Raw genomic sequence first — 24,221 nt, forward strand, 5'->3', positions numbered from 1 at the left:
TCGGTCCATACCCTGATATAGCTGCCATATAAACCGATCTGGGATCTTGAGTTCTTGAAACTCTAGAGAGCGCAATTCTCATCCAATTTGGCACAAATTTTGTACAACAGCTTCTCCCATGGCGTTCAACATACATGTGCAATATGGTCTCAATCGATCTATAGCTTGACACAGCTCCTATATAAACCGATCTCCCGATTTTGCTTCTTGAGCCCCGAATCGGACTACAACTTGATATAGCTCCTCCTCTTCCTCCGTCCATATTCATTATTCTTTGTTTGCCTTAAAAGAGATACTGCGCAAAGAACTCGACAGATGCGATCCATGGTGGATGGTATATAAGATTCGGCCCGGTCGAACTTAGCACGCTCTTACTTGTTAAGATATGTTGTCTTTATACCTTACACCACTACCGTGGTACTCATCCCAAAAGGATGAGAGATAGACCCGTTGATAAGTATACCGATCGACTCAGAATCACTTTCTGATTCGATTTAGCTATGTCCGTCTGACTGTCTGTCCGTCCGTCTGTCTATCCGCCATGCACAAAAATGAAAATCGAACCACAGATGCCTTCGTAAATTGCAAAATATGAAGCAGCTCTCGGTCAAAAACGCAAGGAAAAAAATAAAAATGGAATATTCCAGAAGCAAGACAAGATATTGTGAATCTCAAGCGGAAATTTTTTGAAGAGATTTTTGATCACTATCCTTCACAAAGTTGGAAATCGGACCACAATCGAAGTGGCTGATCCAATTTATTTTCAAAATATCAAGTTGACCAACTTTAAGCGCCTACCAAAAGGCACCTAGGGCCTTGAAATTTTGCACACGATATCGATAACACCTCAGCTCTTACCATTCCAAATTTTCAAAAGGTATCCTACCCCTTCTCAAATTGCATACTTTTTACTTTTTTTTTTTTTTTTTTGATTTTCTCCCTCTGTGCGACATCCAATAACAGTGCCGAGTAAGGTCCAAATTGGCCTTTAACCTGATGTAGTTCCCGTATAGACCGATCCTTCGATTATCCATATTCGGTTTCTAAAAGCTTTAATTTTTTTGTTTTTTTTTCACGTAACCAACACGCCAGGGATGTCCCCTATATATGTAGTGCATTGCGTTGGCAATTAGGAAAGTTTGTGGTTGGAGGGGGGAAAGAGGGAGTAGTGTAAATAGAGCGACTCCATCGTTCCGACAAAAATGCCCATACTGTTTGTCGCTAAGAAGGCCATTGGACTCTAAGTATCTGACAAGATGATGGTTAATCATACTCTCCATAACCTTGAAGAGCGCGGAGCATATCGCAATTGGCCGGTAATTCGCAGGGTTGTTCGCCCCACCTTTCTTGGGGATGGGCTGAACGTTCGTAACCTTCCAATGCGCTGGGAAAACACCCCCACGGTAAGCAAGGTTTAAAAGGTTGCGTAGTGGACGAGCAAGAGTCGAAGAACACTTACAAAGGACAAGTGTTGATATACCGTCCGGGCCCGGAGATTTATTAACGTCGAGATCAGCAAGGACCCTTTTAACTCCACGTATTCAAAAGAATCTCTGAGGCAACGAATTAGGTACACTGTCAATCACGGGGAGTGGTTGATTGCTAAACGGCAAGGAAGAATTTCCTGCAAACATTTCAGCCAGTAGGGTCAGTGAATACCTGATCATCCTTAACAAGAGTTGGGATTTGCGGATGGGTTGCACTTTACTCTTTTTACGAAAACTAAAGAAACTATTCTTGTCTAAGTACTCTAGCACACGAGGTTCTTGCCTTTTTGCGCAACATTTCGGTATTGGCAGTTTTAAGCAGAATGGTGGTGGATTCCAAGGATTCGGCCCGGCCGAACTTACCACATTTATTTGGCGTTCAGACCAATTGTAGAAAAATATGATGATGAACAAATGATCAGCCTACAATTTGCGATCTATTTTTTGGCATATTGAAGTTGTCATCATCTTTTTTATATCCACTACCATAGGATAGGGGGTGTATTCATTTATTTATTTCGACTTTTAAATGTAACGTAGTTTCTTAGCACACGTCAGTTACGAGTGTATGTTAATTTAGCTTTTAGTTCTTCTGTTATCTTAATCGTAGAGCTTTTTTATGATCTGTAAGCCACAATGGTACCTAGCGCGGTATCAAACCAGTGGTAACACAATTCTCTACTGTTGGCTTCTGTTAGGAGTATTTGTGTTATACTATGTTAAGTTAACAGTATTGTAATACAATATTGTCATACAGTACTTTGCTTTAATGACGATTTTATTAAACACTTCAACACTATAATTTGGGATCAAAGTAAAGATCGCAGTTGCACCCGAATATCTTAAAATTTGGCACATACAGTATTTTTGGCCTAGAGATCAAGCCATAGCAAGAAATGGGTTCAGCTTAAGATACAGCTCTCATATTAACACACATATGGAAGGTGTATCTTAACCTTAATCGATTTCTTGCAATTTCAAAAAGCTTGGTATCAAGGCCAAAAATACTGTCTATGATATGGTTGCCCAAAAAGTAATTGCGGATTTTTCATATAGTCGGCGTTGACAAATTTTTTCACAGCTTGTGACTGTAATTGCATTCTTTCTTCTGTCAGTTATCAGCTGTTACTTTTAGCTTGCTTTAGAACAAAAGTGTAAAAAAAGTATATTTGATTAAAGTTCATTCTAAGTTTTATTAAAAATGCATTTACTTTCTTTTAAAAAATCCGCAATTACTTTTTGGGCAACCCAATATTTTATAGTCTACACTGCCCAACTTCTGATTTCACTTACTTGTCTAATCTGATTTTGATGACATTTTATACAGACGAGTAAACATTTTAATATAGCTCCATATACTTCTAATTGGATTTTTTAAGGCAAAGGAGATATATTTGAATTTTTAATAACCCGTTCGTTATGGCTGCCTGTGAAGCTTGTGATTTTTTTATATCCAACACCATAGGGGAGGTACACTAATCTAGTCATGTCGTTTGTAACACCTCGAAATATTGATCCGCGACCGCATAAAGTCCGACTGTCCGTCCGTCCTCGCGTCCGTCCGCCGGTGTAAATCACGATAGCGGTCAAATGGTAGAGCTAGCTGTACGAAATTTTGCTTATATACTGGTTATTGATGTAGGTCGTTTGGGGATTACATATAAAGTGGTCCTTCGACCACTTCAGTCATTTGGGCTGAAATTTTCCACATAGTGCTCCGTTGCGACTTCCAACAATCGTGCCAAGTATGGTCTAGATCAGTCCATAATCTGGTATAGCCGCCATATAAACCGATCTCCTGATTAGACTTCTTGAACTTCTAGGGATCTCAACTCTTATCCAATTTGGTTGCAATTTTGCATATGTCGAATGACTTCCAACAACTGTGTCAAGTATGATCTAGCATGACAAGTCCGATCAATATCGGTCAATAACTTGATATATTGCAGCTCATATACATGGGTTGCCCAAAAAGTAATTCCGGATTTTTTAAAAGAAAGTAAATGAATTTTTAATAAAACTTAGAATGAACTTTAATCAAATATACTTTTTTCTACACTTTTTTCTAAAGCAAGCTAAAAGTAACAGCTGATAACTGACAGAAGAAAGAATGCAATTACAGAGTCACAAGCTGTGAAAAATTTGTCAACACCGACTATATGAAAAATACGCAATTACTTTTTGGGCAACCCAATATTTGAAAAAGTAATTCAAAGATCTTGACAAATGCAATACATGGTGGAGGGTAAAAAAGATTCGGCCTGGCCGAACTTAGCACGCTTTACTTGTTTCATAGTAATTTCTTCAAGTTTTCCCGGTGATGAGCTATAAAACACGGAGCCCTTACCTACTTTTTTATACCCACCACCATAGGATGGTGGTGGGTATAGTAATTCCGTTTGTAACACACCGAAATATTGAACTAGGACCCCATAAAGTATATTGTCTCGATATTCTGAGTCAAACTAGCCATGTCCTTCCGTCCGTTTGTCGAAATCATGAAAGCGGTCGAACCGATCTCCCGATTGGACTTTTTGAGCCCCTGGAAGCTGCTATTTTTGTACTACATTTTTGTACCGTCCACAACTGTACTAAATACGGTCTTAATCGGTCAAGAAGCTAATATAGCTCCCATATAAACCGATCTCCTGATTTGACTTCTTGAGCACCTGGAAGCCTCAATTCTTGACCGATTTGGATGAAATTTTGCACTTAGTGTTCTGTTATGACTTTCAACAACTGTGCCAAGTACGATCTAAATCGGTAAAGAAGCTAATATAGCTCCCATATATACCGATCTCCCGATTTGACTTCTTGAGGCCCTGGAGCCTCAATTTTCATCCGATTTAGCCGAAATTTTGCACGTAGTGTTCTGTTGCGACTTTCAACAACTGTGCTAAGTATGGTATGGTGTATAACCTGATATCGCTCCCATATAAACCGATCTCCCGATTTAATTTCTTGAGCCCTTACAAGCCGCAGTTGTTATCCGATTTGGCTGAAATTTTGCACGTAGTGTTCTGTTATAACTCTTAATAACTGTGCGAAATACGGTCTAAATAGGTCCATAACCAGATATAGTTCCCACATTTTAGCTGAATCCATGGTGGCGAGTTCCCAAGATTCGGCCCGGCCGAACTTAGCACGCTTTTACTTGGTTATCGTTCTACAGGTGAACTCTGTGGCAACTATTAGTTCACATTTATCTACCAAGGGGCTACCGCCCGGAGGTTGGTATTACAAATTTCATCAAAATCGGTAGAAAAATTGCTCCTTTTAAAGGCTCAATATTCTATATCGGGGGATCGGTGTGTATGGCAGCTATATCCAAATATGGTCCGATCTGGACGATATTCAACAAAAAGGTGTAGAGGAGTACCAAAGCGCACTGTTTTAAATTTCATCGAAACCGGATGAAAAATGCTCCTTTAACAGGCTCAACACTATATATCAGAGATCGGTCTATAGGGCAGCTATATCCAACTATGGTTAGATCTAGACGATATTCAACGCGAAGGTGTAGAGGAGTACCAAAACGCACTGTTTTGAGATTTCATCGAAATCGGATGAAAAATGCTGTTTTTATGGGTTCAAAACTCTATATCGGGAGATCGGTTTATATGGCAGACATATCCAACTATGATGGATGGTGTACCAAAACGCACTTTATCAAAATTGCATCAAAATCTGAGGACAAATGTTCCTTTTATAAGCTCAATATTCCATATCGGTCTGCATGGCAGCTATATCCAAATATGCTACGATCTGGACGATATTCAACAGAAAGGTGTTTAGAGGGTCTAAAACTCTCAGTTTCAAATTTCATCAAAATCGGATGAAAAATGCTCCTTTTATAGGCTCTATACTCTATATCGGAAATCGGTCTATAGGGCAGCTATATCCAACTATGGTTAGATCTAGACGATATGCAACGCGAAGTTGTTGAGGTGTACCAAAACGCACGGTTTCATATTTCATCAAAATCGGATGAAAAATGTTGTTTTTATGGGTTCAAAACTCTATATCGGGAGATCGGAATCGATCTCGATCTTCAAATCCAAAATTTTGGAAAAGGCAAGAAAGACAACTTTGCCCTATTCACCTGCAAGAGAATCATTGGTAAAAGTTGAGGGTTTAGACTGTGCGTCATGCATTGGGTATAAACTGCAGAAGTCAGACCTATAATGCTATATGGTGTTGTGGTCTGGTGGACGGCGCTTCAAAAGTCCACCTACTGCTCTATACTTAACCGGATCCAAAGGATGGCTTGCTTGTGCATCACAGTCGCACTGGGGACGACACCATCTGATGCACTGACTTTAATGCTACATCTTATGCCTCTGGATATTGTGGTTAGATAAATTGCAGCGACCAGGGAGCTTTCTCATTGGTTAAGGGAACTTTCTCATTGGTCATGTGACAGCTACTAACACTGTGTTATCCCCGATACAATATTCGATGATCTAGGCGGTGTGGATTATAAACAACCTAAGCCGCTTTTTGATAAAAAGTACTGTACCACTATTCCTGATAGAACCGATTGGAACTTCTATATCCCTGGTAACATAAGTTACATAAACTTCTACACAGATGGTTCCAAACTAAACGACCAGGTTCGCTTTGCGATGTACTCTAAAGATCTAGAACTGGTCATATCGAAAAGGTTACCCAACCACTGCAGTGTGTATCAAGCGGAGATCCTTGCAATTAAGGAAGTGGTGGAATGGCTAAGATAGCATGTCATTACGACGATTGACATAAATATCTTCTCGGACAACCATTAAATCCCTGAAGAACGTTTTTATGAACAAAAAAAAAACTGCCCTCGACTGCCGCAGATCTCTCAACTAGATGGCTGAACAGTTCAAAATTCACCTGTTCTGGGTGCCGGGCCACAGAGATATCCCAGGGTATTGTAAAGCGGATGAGCTTGTGAGATTAGGAACTACGTTACACATTTCAGGGATACTGGAATCTGTATCCCTGGAAGATTTCAGGACTAGGCCCGAAGGGCAACGAATGATAGATAGAATGATGATAGATAGACTCTACCGCTTTGCTGTCATTGGCTAGAACAGACGTCTCAGTCATTGTGACCGTCATGAAAGTTCACTGACTAATCGGAAAACATGCTGACAGACTGAAGGTTGCCAGCAACGACATTTGCAGAAGCTATGAGGACATCCAAGAAGAATAAGAGAATATAGATCACCTTCTGTGTGTGTGTGTGTCCCGCACCAGCAGTCAGAAGATGTTCCACTTTAGGTTCTCAATACTTTGAGAACCTGTCTGATTTAGCGGGATGTGAACATTCGCAAGTTATTGGCCTTTTTGAAGCGATCTAGATGGTTCAACGGCAGGAACTAGAAGGCATCTTCCTTTTTCTATTTCTGTGGTATCACAATGGACGAAAACGTCTAAGTGAGTGTCAGAATGGCAGACTTCCACATTAACCTGACCTAACCATGCCATTTGTAAAAATTATATGGCAGCCATGTAAAATCTTTTGTCTAATGAGGTGTCACAGTGCGGCACTCCGTTCGGTCTCGGTTTCAGAAAGGACGCCCCTTATCATTGAGCTTAAACTTGAATCGAAAAGTACTCAGTGATGAAAAGTTTTCCCCTGTTTCTCTGAATTGAATGTTCTGAACAAATTTTACAGAACAAAAATTGCTGATAAACAGGCGGATCGGACACAGACAAACACACCAGAAGCGGTTGTTTCGGTGCCTGGTTAGGGCTCCTCTACGGCGCTGTTATGTTTTCTTAGCCTTCGATTTGTCGGTTTTTGGAAGTCACACCAAAACGACATATGCAAAATTTCAGCCAAATTGGATAAGAATTGCGCCCTCTAGAAGCTCAAGAAGTCTTATCAGAAGACCGGTTTATATGGCGGCTATATCAGGCGGATCGGACACAGACAAACACACCATACGCGATTGTTTCGATGCCTTGTAAAGGCTCCTCTTCGGCGCTATCGTGTTCTCGGCCGGTCCACAGTTCATAGCTTTCATATTTCTGGTATGAAAACTTAGAACACACAAGGGAAACAACAACTGCAGACTGCTGTACAGCATATCTTCCTGTGTCAATTTCTCAATCTAGTGTCCTGCAAGCTATGTTCTTGTCATAAAATTACAAATCAATGGAATAGCAAAACATTTTCGCCTGCTTAAAACTTGTGTTAATTGTTCACCCATGTCCATATCCTTACTTCAATGAAATGGCATATCCAAAATTTTACCCAAAATTATTAAATAGTTTAAATGCATTGTTGACTTTGTTGCGCATTGAAGTGAACATTAACATGCAAATTAATTTTCAAAGTAATTATTGTCATATCCACTACCCAATCCCAGTGACGGTATTGTATGGTGGTTTAATGTCCTCATCTGTGGCAATATCCCACATGACTTCAATTTGATTTTCGGCCGGACATCCCGCAGTGTTGCATCATCGAACGTACTGTGATGCAAGCGTACATCGCACATACATTCGTATGTTGTAAACATGTGCACTTATACATAATTGCATTTATTAACACCGAATGGGCTCTTACAACATGCTAAGTGATTTTTACAACTGCCATAAAGAGCCATTTTATGCGCAGCCTCATTAAAGGAATTCTTAATTGGAACAAAACCAATTTTTAAAAGACATAATTGCAATTTATGAAATTGCAGAAAATGCGAGGGTTAACTCGCAATTCCTTAATTGGATATAGGAATGACAACAAGTAAAAAGGCATTAAGTTTGGCCGGGCCGAACTTTGGATACCCACCACCTCGGCTATATATGTAAACCACCTTTCGTCAAAATCCGATGCAAAACTCATAACTTATGTCCCATAGCAGAAATATGTGGAGGGGCTTAACTTTACTCTTTGTCCCAAATTTCGGCAACAACGGACAATAAATGCGCTTTTTATGGCCCCAAAACCTAAAACCGAGAGATCGGTCTATATGGCAGCTATATCCAAATGTGGACCGATCAGTGCGATAATGCAGAAGTATGTCAAGGGACTTAACTTTACTCACTGTCCCAAATTTCGGCGACATCGGACAATAAATGCGTGTTTTATGGGCCTAAGACCCTAAATCGGAGGATCGGTGTATATGGCAGCTATATCCAAATCTGGACCGATCTGAGCCAAATTCACAGAGGACGTCGGAGGGCCTAAGACAACGCACTGTCCCAAATTTCAGCAAAATCGGATAATAATCGTAGCTTTTGTGGGCATATAACCCTAAATCGGAGGATCGGTCTATATGGCAGCTATATCCAAATGTGAACCGATCTAAGCCAAATTGACGAAGGACGTTGTAGGGCCTAATACAACTCACTGCCTCAAATCATAGCAAAATCGGCTAATAAATGTGGCTTTTATGGGCCTAAGACCCTAAATTTGAGGATCGGTCTATATGACAGCTATATCCAACTCCGAACCGATCTGAGCCATATTGACGGAGGATGGCGAATGGCCTAACACAACACTCTGTCCTAAATTTCATCAAAATTGGATAATAAATGTGGCTTTTATGGGCCTAAGACCCCAAATCGGAGGATCGGTCTATATGGCAGCTATATCCAAATCTAGACCGATCTGAGCCAAATTGACGGAGGATATCGAAGGGCCTAACACAACTCACTGTCCCAAATTTCAGCAAAATCGGATTATAAATGTAGCTTTTATGGGCCTATGACACTAAATCGGAGGATCGGTCTATATGGGAGGTATATCCAAATCTGAACCGATCTGAGCCAAATTTACAAAGGACGTCGAGGGGCCTAAGACAACCCACTGTCCCAAATTTCAGCAAAATCGGATAATAAATGTGGCTTTTATGGGCCTAAGATCCTAAATCGAAGGATCGGTCTATATGGCAGCTATATCTAAATCTGAACCGATCGGAGCCCAATTGACGGAGGATGTCGAAGGGCCTAACACAACTCACTGTCCCAAATTTCAGCAAAATCGGATAATAAAAGTGGCTTTTATTGGCTTTAGACCCTAAATCGGCGGATCGGTCTATATGGGGGCTATATCAAGATATAGTCTGATATAGCCCATCTTCGAACTTAACCTGCTTATGGACAAAAAAAGAATCTGTGCAAAGTTTCAGCTCAATATCTCAATTTTTAAAGGCTGTAGCGTGATTTCAACAGACAGACGGACAGACGGACAGACGGACAGACGGACGGACATGTCTAGATCGTCTTAGATTTTTACGCTGATCAAGAATATATATACTTTATAGGGTCGGAAATGGATATTTCGATGTGTTGCAAACGGAATGACAAAATGAATATACCCCCATCCTTCGGTGGTGGGTATAAAAATAGTTGAAATTGATATAAAGAAATCGGGGCATATGGCGAATATTCTCTGGTTTAATACTGGTGTCGAAAGACAACACCCTTTGAGCTGTAGCCATTAAACTTGAAGATCGATCTACAATATTTGTGGCAATATAGTCCCATATAGTCCATATTTGAATTGTACCAGCCAATGACAAATTTACTGGTGTGTACCAAGCTCCAGCTTGACATTTTGTATGTCTATGCTGAAACTTGATTACCACAGATAGATGGACATGGCTAAATCTTCTTACAATTTTCCGTCAATCAAGAATAAATGTATTCACTTAATAGGATGAGAATTGGATATATTGATCTCTGGCAAACGGAATATTGCAATGATAGGTTAGGTTAGGTTAAATGGGTCGCCCACGAAAGGTGAGTTCACTCGTAGGCCAGTTTGGCCCATTGTGTCTAGAGAGAGAGAGAAAGGGAAATAAAAGGAAAACGAGAGACTTCGTACTAGAGGTTATACACGAATAAAAAGAAAAGGACAGGAGGAGTGGAGAAACCCGAGTGGGAGGTGAAGAACCGCCTTTTCCTACGCAAGCATGGACCTACCTACGCCGGAGTCTGTGTCACCCCCTGTCGGAACCATCCTCAACCACTCCCTCATCAAACCTCAGTAGAGTTCGCCCAGATAACAGAAGAAACGGCTCCCCAGAAAGTAGAGCCTACGTCTCTGCAGACCCGGACAGGAACAAAGCAAGACCTCAATAGTCTCCTCCTCATCCTCATCGAGGCAACTCCTACAGAAGTCATTGTGCGGTATCCCCATAAGCTCCGCCATGCGGCCTATTGCACAGTGTCCGGTTATGCCCCCTGTCAAAGTACTCATCGACCTCTTCGATCGAACGCCAGCAATTCCCGCGTCCTCCTCCGGTCGATGACCGTTCATAGCGCCTTCGCAGTCCGGCAACCATCTACCGTATCCCACCTTGCCTCCGACGCCGCCCTGCCCATCCCTCTACTGTGTTTAGTAGCTCGACAAATGGCACGTAGGCAAGACCGATGACTGGTCCACCCGGCGCAGATGAACCCCTACTGGCGCACTCGTCCGCCCTCTCATTTGCTGGAATCCCCTCATGCCCAGGAACCCATGTCAGCGTCGCATCGTGGATCCGGAGCCTATCGAATTCCAAACAGTCTGCCACGCATCTCGACCTCACCATCCTCGACCCCAAGAGACATTGAGCGCCGCCATACTGTCCACACATATTCTGGGCGACCGAGGGCGGTAAGCCCCTTGCCAGAATTTCTTTTGCGGCTACTGCCATGGCACAGACCTCTGCCTGAAGTGCCGTACACTCTTCCGACAATCTCATACTGGACAAGACCGATGACTGGTCCACCCGGCGCAGATGAACCCCTCCAGGCGCACACGTGCGCCCTCTCATTTGCTGGAATCCCCTCATGCCCAGCAACCCATGTCAGCGTCACATTGTGGGCCCAGAGCCTATCCAGGGATTCCAAACAGTCTGTCAAGCTTCTCGACCTCACCATCCTCGACCCCAAGGCCTTGAGCGCCGCCGTACTGTCCACATATATTCTTAGTTTCGAGGTCGGTAAGCCCCTTGCCAGAATTTGTCTGGCGGCTGCTGTCATGGCACAGACCTCTGCCTAAAAGACTGTACACTCTTCCGGCAGTCTCAGAGACATACTGATATTGAGTGCATCAGTCCCTGACTCCATCTTGAAACCATCTGTGCAGATCCAGGTCCCATCCTCCTGAAGTACACTATCCGCCCTCCATTCGTCCCTCTCAGGAAAACGAATCTCAGAGACATACTGATATTGAGTGCATCAGAGTAGACCCCCCATCCAGTCCCTGACTCCATCTTGGAACCATCTGTGTAGATCGAGGTTTCTTCCTCCTCAAGTACACTATCCGCCCTCCATTCGTCCCTCTCAGGAAAACGAATCGCGAATGCTCTCACTCCAGCCGGCACTGGTGCCCGGTAGTCGGAGATCCTCCTCAGTCTACCCTCCGTATCCATTACACCCAGAATCGAATTGTGGCCGCAACCATCCTACTTCAGCATGGCGAGCTCTCTCAGCCTAAGCGCGACCCTGGCGGCGCAGTTCCAAATATAGGCCCCAAATGGGCTGCATATTCTGCAGCCCATTTTGCCTCTTGACCTGCCTGCGGTGCGGATCACAGGGGCGCTGAGATCTATCCTTCAGCATACCGAGCTCTCTCAGCCTAAGCGCGACCCTGGCGGAGCAGTTTCAAATATATATATTCTGCAGCCGCAGGGTGGCCCTGTCCAAAGACTTCGTACCGAACATCCTCCTGTAGGAGTAAATAGTGCACAGTGCCTTACGGCTTCTTTTCTCGGTGTTCCTCTTCCAGGACAGTTTCGAATCGAGGACTATGCCTAGGTACTTCACCCCCTTCGGCAGCCGCAGGGTGACCCTGTCCAAAGACGGAAGTCTGAACTCTGGTATCTTATATCTACGCGTAAAGAGCACCGGCTCCGTCTTCCATGGGTTGGTCCTCAACCCCTTTTCTGGTAGCCAATCGAGACAACCTACTCAGGGACCCTTTCATGATCCCGCTGATCGTCGATAGAAACTTGCCTCGGATTAGCAGCACGACCTCGTCTGCATAAGCGATAATCCTCGTGCCGAGATCCATCAGCATTTCATTAATCGCGAGGTTCCACATTATCGGTGAGAACACCCCTCTTGGGGGCGTTCCTCTGGTCATCCGCCTTCTGACAATACAATCTCCCAGGTTTGCATTAATAATCCTGCCATAAAGCATATTATTTGCCCATTGGGAGATTAAGGGGTGAATCCCCGTGCGGTCCAGTGCGGCGACTATCGATTCTATCTCTACATTATTGGAGGCCCCCTCAATATCCAAGAAAGCCTCCAAAGTGTAATCCTTCTGTTGGAGAGACGTCTCGACCTCCTGTAGCACCTCGTTGAGGGCCGTCTCCACTGACCTGCCTTTGAGGCAGGTCGCATGTTGTGCCCCACTGAAGTTCTCCGGCGTCAGTGCCCATCTCACCTTCAGGTCAATCAGTCTTTCCAGTGATGGAATGTTAATGATTAAAGATTTTCGACCTGGACCCTCGTAACAGAACCAATTATGTCATGTTGCAAAAAAGAAAAAAAATTAAATATTCACAATTTGCAAAAATTATGCCCAAACAGTAAAGCGCCATCTCATTACCGTTGTCAGGAAGGATGAGATAAAATTCACGACACAGGCCATGCCATAATACTGCGAGTGTTTGCGGATCATTATGCATCATTATTGGTAATTAAAACCATATTAAAAATCGATATGCAATGGCAGCTGCATATATCTATCTTCTCGATTATATTTGCAACACAAATTTATGCCATTGCCAGCAGCAGCAATTGCAGCGGTAAGCCCATTACTTAAAGTCCAGAGTTATTTTATGTAATTGGGGGGTAAAACATCACATATCCACCACAAGAGATTATAGCTATACCCAATTGTTATGCGGCATGGCATTTTTTCACTTGGCCTATGAGTTTGCAAAAGCAATTTGGAATAAACGTTTCTGTGAAATGCAGTTAACGAAGACCCATTTGGTCATAAAATGGTTTGTCATGCCTTATCATTTATGAAATGAACATTGGAATTTCAAACGAAATATGCATGTTAAAATAATTTCGTCGGACATTATTAATATATCAACTTAAAATGTCTACCTAGATTCGAATCCTGGCGAGACCATCAGAAAAAATTTTCAGCGTTGGTTTTGCCCTCCTAATGCTGGCAAAATTTGAGAGGTACTATGCCATGTAAAACTTCTCTCCAAAGAGGTGTCGCACTGCGGCACGCCGCTCGGATTCGGCTATAAAAAGGAGGCCCCTAATCATTGAGCTTAAAACTTGAATCGGACTGCACTTATTGATATGTGAGAAGTTTGCCCCTTTTCCTTAGTGGAATGTTCATGGGCAAAATTTGCATTTGCAAAAAGAAGGCAAAATGGCAGATAAGCAGGTCTCCTGCCGAAAAAAAGCATACCGAATAAAACTCAATCAACCAGAAGCATCTCTTGAGAACGAGCCAAAGTACATGAGCGAAATCCGATACTGATAAGGCCAGAATTTTTGCGGAGCACTTAAGTTCAATATTTTCCAAGAAAACACTGTCAATTCCATACAATGCCCAAAAAGTTGAGCGTGAACACAATCCAAAAGTTACTTTGAGAGAAGTCTTTCAGAAAAATAAAAAATCTCAAAAAATAAAAAATCTCAAAAATCTCAGGCTTCGATCTGACAACTGGCGATACTCTTAAGCACTTACCGATAAAGGCGTTGACAAAACTTACCAAAATTTTCAATTTTGAAGTTATTTGAATTTGAAGTTATTATGTTACCGAAGCCTGGAAAGAACCCAAACCAACCTAGCTCTTAATGACCCATCTGATGGGAAAACTGTTTGAAAAAGTAATTTGTAAACGGCCTAATTCCAAATCATCAGTTTGGCTTTCGCAAAGATCACTCTACAATAGAACAAATTCATAGAATAACCCACAATGTTGAAAATGCTATTGAAAGAAAAGAGGTATGTGCTGCAGTATTTTCAGACATATCTCAAGCTTTCGATGGAGTGATACACTCGTCTCTGATATTAAAACTCAGAACCTGTTTATTGTTATCATCATACCTAAATGATAGATTTTTTCGAGTTAAACAAGGATCAGAGTATTCCACTTCGGTGTTCCACGTGGTAGTATGCTAGGACCGCTTTTATACATTTCCTACACACAAGATTTACTACCTAAAGAAGAATGCATCGTGGGTACTTTTGCCCGATTTCGCTGAAAAGGACCTATCGCCGCCAGAACAGGATGGCCATTGGTTATTTAAAGGCGCAAATAACTCGCCTTGGCATATCAAGGGTCAATGGGTCGGATACCTAGAATAGTTTCCAGTTTCCTAGTGGGCGTGGTCCTCATCGCTCCGCCTATGCCAAGACAACATGTTTATTTGAACCTGTTGTATGGTTCTTATGTTGCACTTTTTCTCCATAGCAGTCCACCAAACTGCCTTATAATTGGGTTGCCCAAAAAGTAATTGCGGATTTTTTAAATGAAAGTAAATGCATTTTTAATAAAACTTAGAATGAACTTTAATCAAATATACTTTTTTTTACATTTTTTTTCTAAAGCAAGCTAAAAGTAACAGCTGATAACTGACAGAAGAAAGAATGCAATTACAGAGTCACAAGCTGTGACAAAAATTTGTCAACGCCGACTATATGAAAAATCCGCAATTACTTTTTGGGCAACCCTAGTTTGGACTATCCTAGGATTCAGGCCCTATTTTGAGCCTACGGCCCGTCTACATAGTGCCCAACATCTGTGAGCCTTCTCAATACGCCCCTGAATGTGACACTTCCAATTCAGTTTCCTGTTCAAGATCACACCCAAATATTTGACCTTGTCAGATATCGAAATCGTCTTATTGAGGAAACGTGGTGCATTAAATTGGCCCACCTTCGTCTTCCTCGTGAACAGGCATATTTCAGTCTCCTCTGGGTTAACATTGAGACCTTTGGGTCTAGCCCAGTCATATGCCATATGCAAGACCCTCTCGGCCCTTCTGCATAGCTCGTTCGAATCCTTACCCCTTAGAAATATTATAACATCGTCTGCGTAGCAGACGTGTTCATATTCCTTCTCAGACAGCATCCGTAATAGGTCAGTCATAGTGGTCACCCATAGGAGTGGCGATAAAATGCCCCACTGTGGCGTGCCCTGTGTCACAGCATCCATAATAGGTCATTCATAGTGGTCACCCATAGGAGTGGCGATAAAATGCCCCACTGTGGCGTGCCCTGTGTCACAGCATCCGTAATAGGTCATTCATAGTGGTCACCCATAGGAGTGGCAATAAAATGCCCCCCCCCTGTGGCATGCCCTGTGTCACAGCATCCGTAATAGGTCATTCATAGTGGTCACCCATAGGAGTGGCGATAAAATGCCCCCCTGTGGCGTGCCCTGTGCCACTTTCTCCCTTATATTTATGCCATGCGACACATAATTTATCCACCTGTTATCCAGTCTCTAGGGACCGGGTCCACCCGGTACTGGTCTAAGGATTGGATCAATGTGTCGGTCCGCATATTGTTCAAAAGCCCCCTCGATGTCAATGCATACCGCCAGTGTAGACGTTTTGGCATCGAAGGATTCTTCTATTTTATGCACAACCTCGTGCAGGGCAGTCTCCACCGACCTTCCCTTAGCATAGGCATGCTGTTTATATTTGAGCAGTTCGCTGGATGTCATACTTTTTATCATGGAGTCCACAATACGTTTCATGGTTGTGAGTAGAAAGGCTGTGAGGCTAATGGGTCTGTAGGCCTTTGGTGTCGCATAACTTGCCTTACCGGCCTTGGATACAAACATCACCCTTGCCTCCTGCCAGGCTTTCGGAGTATATGCAAGACCTAGGCACCAGTTTCAGCTAACTATGCCCATTTTTATAGACTGTAGCGTGATTTCAACAGACAGACAGACAGAGGGTCGGACGGACATGCCCAGATGGTCGTAGATTTCTATACCCTCCACCATAAGATGGGGGGTATACTAATTTCGTCATTCTGTTTGTAACTACTCGAAATATTCCTTTAAGACCCCATAAAGTATATATATTCTTAATCGTCGTGACATTTTATGTCGATCTAGCCATGTCCGTGCGTCTGTCCGTCCGTCCGGCCGTTCGTCCGTCTGTCTGTCGAAAGCACGTTAACTTTCGAAGGAGTAAAGCTATCCGATTGAAATTTTGCACAAATACTTCTATTTAGTGTAGGTCGGTAGATATTGTAAATGGGCCATATCGGTCCATGTTTTGATATAGCTGCCATATAAACCGATCTTGGGTCTTGATTTCTTGAGCCTCTAGAGTGCGCAATTCTTATCCGATTGGAATGAAATTTTGCACGACGTGTTTTGTTATGATATCCAACAACTGTGCCAAGTATAGTTAAAATCGGTCCATAACCTGATATAGCTGCCATATAAACCGATCTTGGGTCTTGACTTCTTCAGCCTCTAGAGTGCGCAATTCTTATCCGATTTGGATGCATATTTGCACGAAGTGTTTTGCTATGATATCCAACAACTGTGCCAAGTGTGGTTTAAATGGGTTCATAACCTGATATAGCTGTCATATAAACAGATCTGGGGACTTGGCTTCTTGAGCTTCTAGAGGGCGCAATTCCTATCCGATTTGGTTGAAAATTTTCATGAAGTATTTTATTCTTACTTTCAACAACTGTGTCAAAGAAGGTTCAAATCGGTTCATAACCTGATAGAGCTGCCATATAAACCGATCTGGGATCTTGACTTCTTGAGCCTCTAGAGGTCGCAATTATTATCCGATTTGCCTGAAATTTTGTACTACGGATCCTCTCATGACCATCAACATACGTGTTTATTATGATCTGAATCGGTCCGATACAGATCCCATATAAATCGATCTCTCTATTTTACTTCTTGAGCCCCCAAAAGGCGCAATTCTTATTCGAATTGGCTGACATTTTACACAGATCTCCAACATATAATTTAATTGTGGTGCTAACCGCACCATATCTTGATATCGCTCTAACAACAGAGCAAATCTTTTCTTATATCCTTTTTTTTGCCTAAGAAGAGATGCCGGGATAAGGACTCGACAAATGCGATCCATGGTGGAGGGTATATAAGATTCGGCCCGGCCGAACTTAGCACGCTTTTACTTGTTATAGACTGTAGCGTGATTTCAACAGACAGACAGACAGAGGGTCGGACGGACATGCCCAGATCGTCGTAGATTTTAGTAGTAATTTGGGATTTTTCATATAGTCGGCTTGTGACTCTGTAATTACATTCTTTCTTCTGGTGACTCTGTAATTACATTCTGTCTTCTGGCAGTTATCAGCTATTACTTTTAGCTTGCTTTAGAAAAAAAGTATAAAAAAGTATATTTGATTAGAGTTCATTCTAAGTTTTATTAAAAATGCATTTACTTTCTTTTAAAAAATCCGCAATTACTTTTTGGGCAACCCAATACTACGTCACTATAAATGTTCTACATAATGAGTATGTGAAATTTCTTCAAAATCGGACTGGGGAATCGAGGGTCAGGCGTTAATGGGTCCTGCAAAAATCCTGGGTGTTGGACAACCAAATTTTCCCCCTTCCGGACTCAAAGCGTTTTTGCTTGTTTCTCAATCACTTAAAATTAAGTACATATAACTCTTGACTAGGGAGCAAGTGCATTTGTTTTTAGCAAACCCTTGAATTTGTGTGTGTGTGTATAACATTTAAACTAAACTAACATTTATATAAGATTTTTGTTGTTGTTGATACAAATTAAATTTAATCTTAAAATAATCACATACATACACTTACTAGGACAAGACGGTTGTTAGTGGTGGTGTGGGGGAGGTGGGAGGTGGTGGCACAAGTTCCATCAAAATTTGTGAGAAAATTTTATTTCCAAAAACACTCACACACACACACATAAAGACTTGCATAGATTCATTTCATTTCAAATATTTCATGGTAAAAGTTTTTACACATACACACACATACAGATGTTTAACACACATTCACATATATATATGCATACACAAATTAGAGAAGTAGTTATGTAAACGTATGCACACTCGTACAGATTTAAAGAGAATGAAACAAGGAAAAGTTTTGCAGAAAGGATTAAAGAACTCGGATTGGATAAGGGATTGGAATAAGCTTAGAGAGAGGGGGGGAAAATCTATTTAGAGAAACATAAATAATTAGTAAATGGTTATAAGAAGTAGGGTTAAAAAAATATATATTTTTCTTTAATTTGAATAGTTTAGCTTTGTTTTGCTGGGTTTTTTTTCTCGAATATTTGCTTGAGTAATAATCTGGCATTGTATTGTTCCGCCTGGCATCCTAAAACCGATATTTACCAAGTTCTTTACCTGCTGTGCCCATATTTAATATGCTTATCTCTCCGAAATAGGAACCTGCTTTTAATGAAGCCATTACGGTTTTACCATTGTCAGCCACCACTTGCAAGCGTCCACGATTAACGATGTACATTTCCTTGCCCACCTCACCTATGCGCAGGGCGAATGCCACACCAGCACCAAAGCGATTTAAGATAATGGCATCATGGCACAATGACAAGTTGGGGTCAATGCAACATTTTCGATTTTTTTTTTTAAATGGAGGGAGGTTAAGCGATTTTGTTTTTTTCGTAGTGAGGATGGTTAGTTATTTTTGTTTTTGAAAAAGTTCAAGTGATTTATTGAGCAATTTGTGAGACACGTTGCCATCAACCCAAGTCCAAAGGTGTATGCCACATGCCAAAGGTTTGGGAGAATTTTTATTTTCCATTGGATTTGGGTTCATCCATGAGTTGGCACATGCAATTCGTTTAAGTATAATTTCATCGTATTACGCACAACGGGAGCAGTACAAGACATTCCATTTTTTCACCATCCCCCACAAAGATGGGTTGCGACGAGTAGTACCCGAACAACAAGCAGGAGTTGCAGTAGCAATGCAAAATGTCCGTACATTCAACACCCGTTGAGTGTTAAGTTGCCGGAATTTTAAATGTCCCAAGTGTCAGCAGCAAGCATGGCAGCAATCCCAGCCACAGTCCAAAGTGTGATGCCATGTTTTATGCAGGACCAAAAAATATTTTTTTTGTTGCACATGTCGATGGCAGACAAGTAAGTCGTATGACCGCATCACCATCAACGTTGGGCATGGGGAAATGCAGGTGCCGGTGCAGTTGTGTGTTTTATTTTTGTTTGTGGTAGATGTTGTCCAGTTATTGTTGCATAGCCCAGATCATCAACAAAGTAAATTGCATTATGTTTTCCAGGGGTAAAAACAAAAAGAAAATAAACCACCGCGAGTTGAATGCGTTATTGATGAGTTTGAAAATATTTTTTGGCAGCCAGGGGGGGAAAAAACACACCCCACCCATCGAAAAATTAAAAAAAAGAGGAAAAAGAAAATGGTAACAAATAGAGATTTAATATTTTTGTTCACATTAAAGGCCAAAAATGGTGACTGGCCACTTGGCTGGGTGGGTACTCACCTTTGCGGCATATATAGTCACCGGGTGAAAAGAGCACCGGACGCAAACGTAATACCAATTCACACAGGAAGCCGGCTTCAGTATTTTGAAAAATCTCAACTCGTTTTAGTGTATCTAAATGGACGTTAATTGCTATTTCAGCCTACAGTCATGTTTCCAGTGTCAGGAGCAACAACGACAGCAGCAGCAGCAGCAGTTAAAAATGAAAAACAAGTAGAAAACAAGACAAATTTATTAGTAAACAGTGTTGCCAATACTTAAAGGAATTACAAATGATTTAAATAATTTTTTTTTAAAGAAAAAACACATAAAACATGATAATATTGGCCGGAACGAGGCTTAACTAAGATCATATCTGGAGGGCAACGTAGCGCAAAGGTTAGCGTGTCCGCCTATGACGCTGTTTTAAGCTCAATTATCATTGAGCTTAAAACTTAAACCGGACTGCACTCATTGATATGTGAGAATTTTGCCCCTGTTCCTTGTTCATAGGCAAAATTTGCATTTGCATATTCTGGGGAGACGCCCCATTCCAGAACCCACTCGAACGGACATGTTTACCGATTGGGACAATATTTAAGCGACATTGTTTATGCCACCTTATGGGACCCTTAAAACACAAAATTGTTATAAAATTTTGGGGTCAAGTAACATGGGGGGACGTCCCATCCCAAAACCTATCGGAACGGGCATATTTACCGATTGGATCAAATGGAAGATACCTATTTTCAAAACCGCCAGATCTCGTAGATGGTGCACCGATTTAAGCGAAATGTTTTATGCCATCTTCTGGTACCCCAAAAACATGATATTATTAAAAATTTTGGGGTCAAATAACCTGGGGGGACGCCCCATTCTAAAACCCACTCGAACGGACATGTTTAACCGATTGGGACTATATGGGTAACAAAACGATTTAAGCAATATTTTTAATGCCACCTTATGGTACCCCCCAAAACATGAAATTCATATGAAATTTTGGGGTCAAATAACCTAGGGGGAGGCCCCGTCCCAAAACCCACCCGAACGGACATGTTTACCGATTGGAACAATATAAGTATCAAATGAAAGATACCTATTTTCAAAAACGCCAGATCTCGGTGATAGTGCATCGATTTAAGCAAAATGTTTTATGTCACCTTATGGTACCCCAAAAACATGAAATTGGTGTAAAATTTTGAGGTCAAATAACTTGGATGGGGGATGCCCCATTCCAAAACCCACTCCAACGGACCTGTTTACCGATTGGGACTATATGGGTATCAAAACCGTTTAAGCAATATTTTTTATGCCACCTTATGGTACCCCCAAAAACATGAAATTCATATAAAATTTTGGGGTCAAATAACCTAGGGGGAGGCCCCATCCCAAAAACCACCCGAACGGACATGTTTACCGATTGGAACGATATGGGTATCAAATGAGAGGTATTTAGGAGTAGAGTGCGAATGTGCCCCTTATTCCTATTTTCAAAAACGCCAAATATCGGAGATGGTGCACCAATTCAAGCGAAATGTTTTATGCCATCTTCCGGTACCCGGAAAACATGATATTAGTATAAAATTTTGGTGTCAAATAACCTGGGAGGACGCCCCATTCCAAAACACATCGGAACGGGCATGCTTACCGATTGGGACAATACGGGTACCAAACCGATTTAAGCGAAATGTTTTATGCCTCCTTATGGTACCCCAACATGAAAACAAACATGAAATCGGTATAAAATTTTGGGGTCAAATAACCTGGGGGGACGCCCCATCCCAAAGCCCATCCGAAAGGGCATGTTTACTGATTGGAACAATATGCGTATCAAATGAAAGATATTTAAGAGTAGAGTATGAATTTGGTATAAAAATGTCAACTTAAGTGTCGGGGGTTCCCCACCCCCAAAAACACCATCCAACAGGACACTTTTACCATTTTGGGCAATATGGGTATCAAATGAAAAGTATTTACAAGTTGAGTACAAATCTGACACAAAAATTTATTCCTTGGTATCTGAGAGGCCCTACCCCCAAAACTCTCCAGCAGAACATATTTACCGATTGGGATAATATGAGACTCAAATGAAAGATATTTGGGAGTTAGATACGAATATGGTATTTAAAATTGGGTTCAAGTACCTAGGAGGCCGCCACAGGCCCAAAATGGCCCCAAGAGTGCCGCCCAAAATCAAAAGTGGGCCGACCGGGACAATATAGGATTCAAATGAAAGGTATTCGGGAGTAGAGAATGAATATGATATTAAAAATTGGATCCAAGTGTCTAGGGTAAAGCTCCTAGCCTAAAACCGCCCCAAAAGTACCTCCCAAAATCAAAGTGGACCGATCGGGACAATATTGGATTCAAATGAAAGGTTTTCGGGAGTAGAAAAAATGTCAAAAATTGAATCCAAGTACCTTGGGCCCAAAATCAAAAGTGGACCGACCGGAACAATATGGGATTCCATTGAAAGATATTTGGGAGTAGAGTATGAATATGATATTCAAAATTGGATTCATGTAACTAGGGAGCCGTCCCAAACCCAAAAGCGCCCCAAAAGTACCGCCCAAAATCAAAGTGGACCGATCGGAACAATATTGGGTTCAAATGAAAGGTTTTCGGGATTAGAAAAGGAATATTATGTCAAAAATTTAATCCTAGTACCTAGGGACCAAAATCCAAAGTGGACCGACCGGAACAATATAGGATATTCAAAATTGGACCCAAGTATCTATGCAGTCGTCCCAAGTCCAAAACCGCCCCAAAAGTTCCGCCCAAAATCAAAGTAGACCGATCGGGAGAATATTGGACTCAAATTAAAGGTTTTCGGGAATAGAATAGGAATATGATGCCAACATTTAAACCAAGTACCTAGGGCTCAAACCGAAAAATAGCCCCTCAAATCTAAAGTGAGCCGTTCGGGACAGTATGGGACTCCAATGAAAGGTATTCTAGAGTAGAGTACGAATATGGTTATCGAATACTAACAAGTAAAAAGGCATTAAGTTCGGCCAGGCCGAACTTTGGATACCCACCACCTCGAGTATATACGTAAACCCCCTTTCGTCAGAATCCGATGAAATTTGGATAACTTATGCAACCAAATTCGGCACGGAAATTGAGTGGTGTTATAAATATAAGTCAATGTTGAATTTTGTATTTCAAATTTCAACAAAATCGGGAAATAAATAACGATTTTATGAGCTTCAGACCCTTAACGGGCATATCGGTCTATATAACAGCTATAACTAAATACAGTCCTTTTTTTACCATATTTGGGTCGGATGGGGGGTGGTCTTAAACTACTCACTGTTTGAAATTTCAGTGAAATCGGATAAAAAAAGAATCTTTAATGGCCTTCAGATCCTTTATCGGCAGATCGGTCGATATGGCAGCTATATCTAAATACATTCGTATCTGAACCATATTTGGGTCAGATTTTGGTAGGCCTTAAACTACTCACTGTTGCAAATTTCAGTGAAATCGGTTAAAAAATAAAGCTTTCATGGGCTTCAGACCTTTTACCGGCAGATCGGTCTATATGGCAGCTATATTTAAATATAGTCTGATCAGAACCATATTAAGGTCAGATATTGGGAGGTCTTAACTTACCCAATGTTTAAAATTTCAGCGAAATCGGGTAATAAATAAAGCTTTAAGTCGCTTTAGACCCCTTATCGGCAGATAGGTCGATATGGCAGCAATATCTAAATATAGTCTGATCTGAATCATATTCAGGTCGGGTTCAAATTTTAGCGATATCGGTTAAAAAATAAAGCTTTTGTGGCCTTCAGACCCTTTATCGGGAGATCGGTCTATATGGCAGCTATATCTAAATATGGTCCGATCTGAACCATATTTGGGTCAGTTGTCGGGAAGCCTTAAACTACTCACTGTTTCAAATTACAGCAAAATCGGTCAAATCGGGCCATTATCGGAAAATCGGTCTATATAGCAGCTATAAATATGGTCGGTCTATATAGCAGCAGTAGCAGTAGGGTCGGAAATTGATATTTCGATATATTGCAAACGGAATGACTAAATGAATATACCCCCTTTCCTACGGTGGTGGGTATAAAAAATTTTTAATGGCTACATTTCAAAGTAGAGGAGATTGTTTACTTTTTTGAGGTGTCCCTCTGCTTACCCATATTTGTAGATTTAAAGATACCAAACCAGCCGTAAGGCCACCTGGAGGCCACCGTAGCGCATAGGTTTGCATGTCCGCCTATGAAGCTGAACGCCTGGATTAGAATCCTGGCGAGAACAGCAGAAATATCTTTTTTCAGCGGTGGTTATCCCATTCTTATACTGGCGACA

General features: G+C 41.6%; 1 protein-coding gene across 1 annotated transcript in view; it reads right to left on the bottom strand.

Annotated features, from left to right (window-relative positions):
• Window positions 1-24,221, bottom strand: part of LOC106093927 (cyclic nucleotide-gated channel rod photoreceptor subunit alpha) — a 162,815-nt gene that overhangs the window by 9,500 nt on the left and 129,094 nt on the right. Inside the window, exons 5-6 of the mRNA XM_059370094.1 lie at window positions 19,920-20,061; window positions 18,787-18,924 (exon numbers count right to left, since the gene is read on the bottom strand). Of these exons, the coding sequence (XP_059226077.1) occupies window positions 18,787-18,924; window positions 19,920-20,061 (280 nt within the window). The remainder of the gene's footprint in view (window positions 1-18,786; window positions 18,925-19,919; window positions 20,062-24,221) is intronic.

This window comes from Stomoxys calcitrans, chromosome 5, assembly GCF_963082655.1.
Source record: "Stomoxys calcitrans chromosome 5, idStoCalc2.1, whole genome shotgun sequence".
NCBI classification, from domain to species: Eukaryota; Metazoa; Arthropoda; class Insecta; order Diptera; family Muscidae; genus Stomoxys; species Stomoxys calcitrans.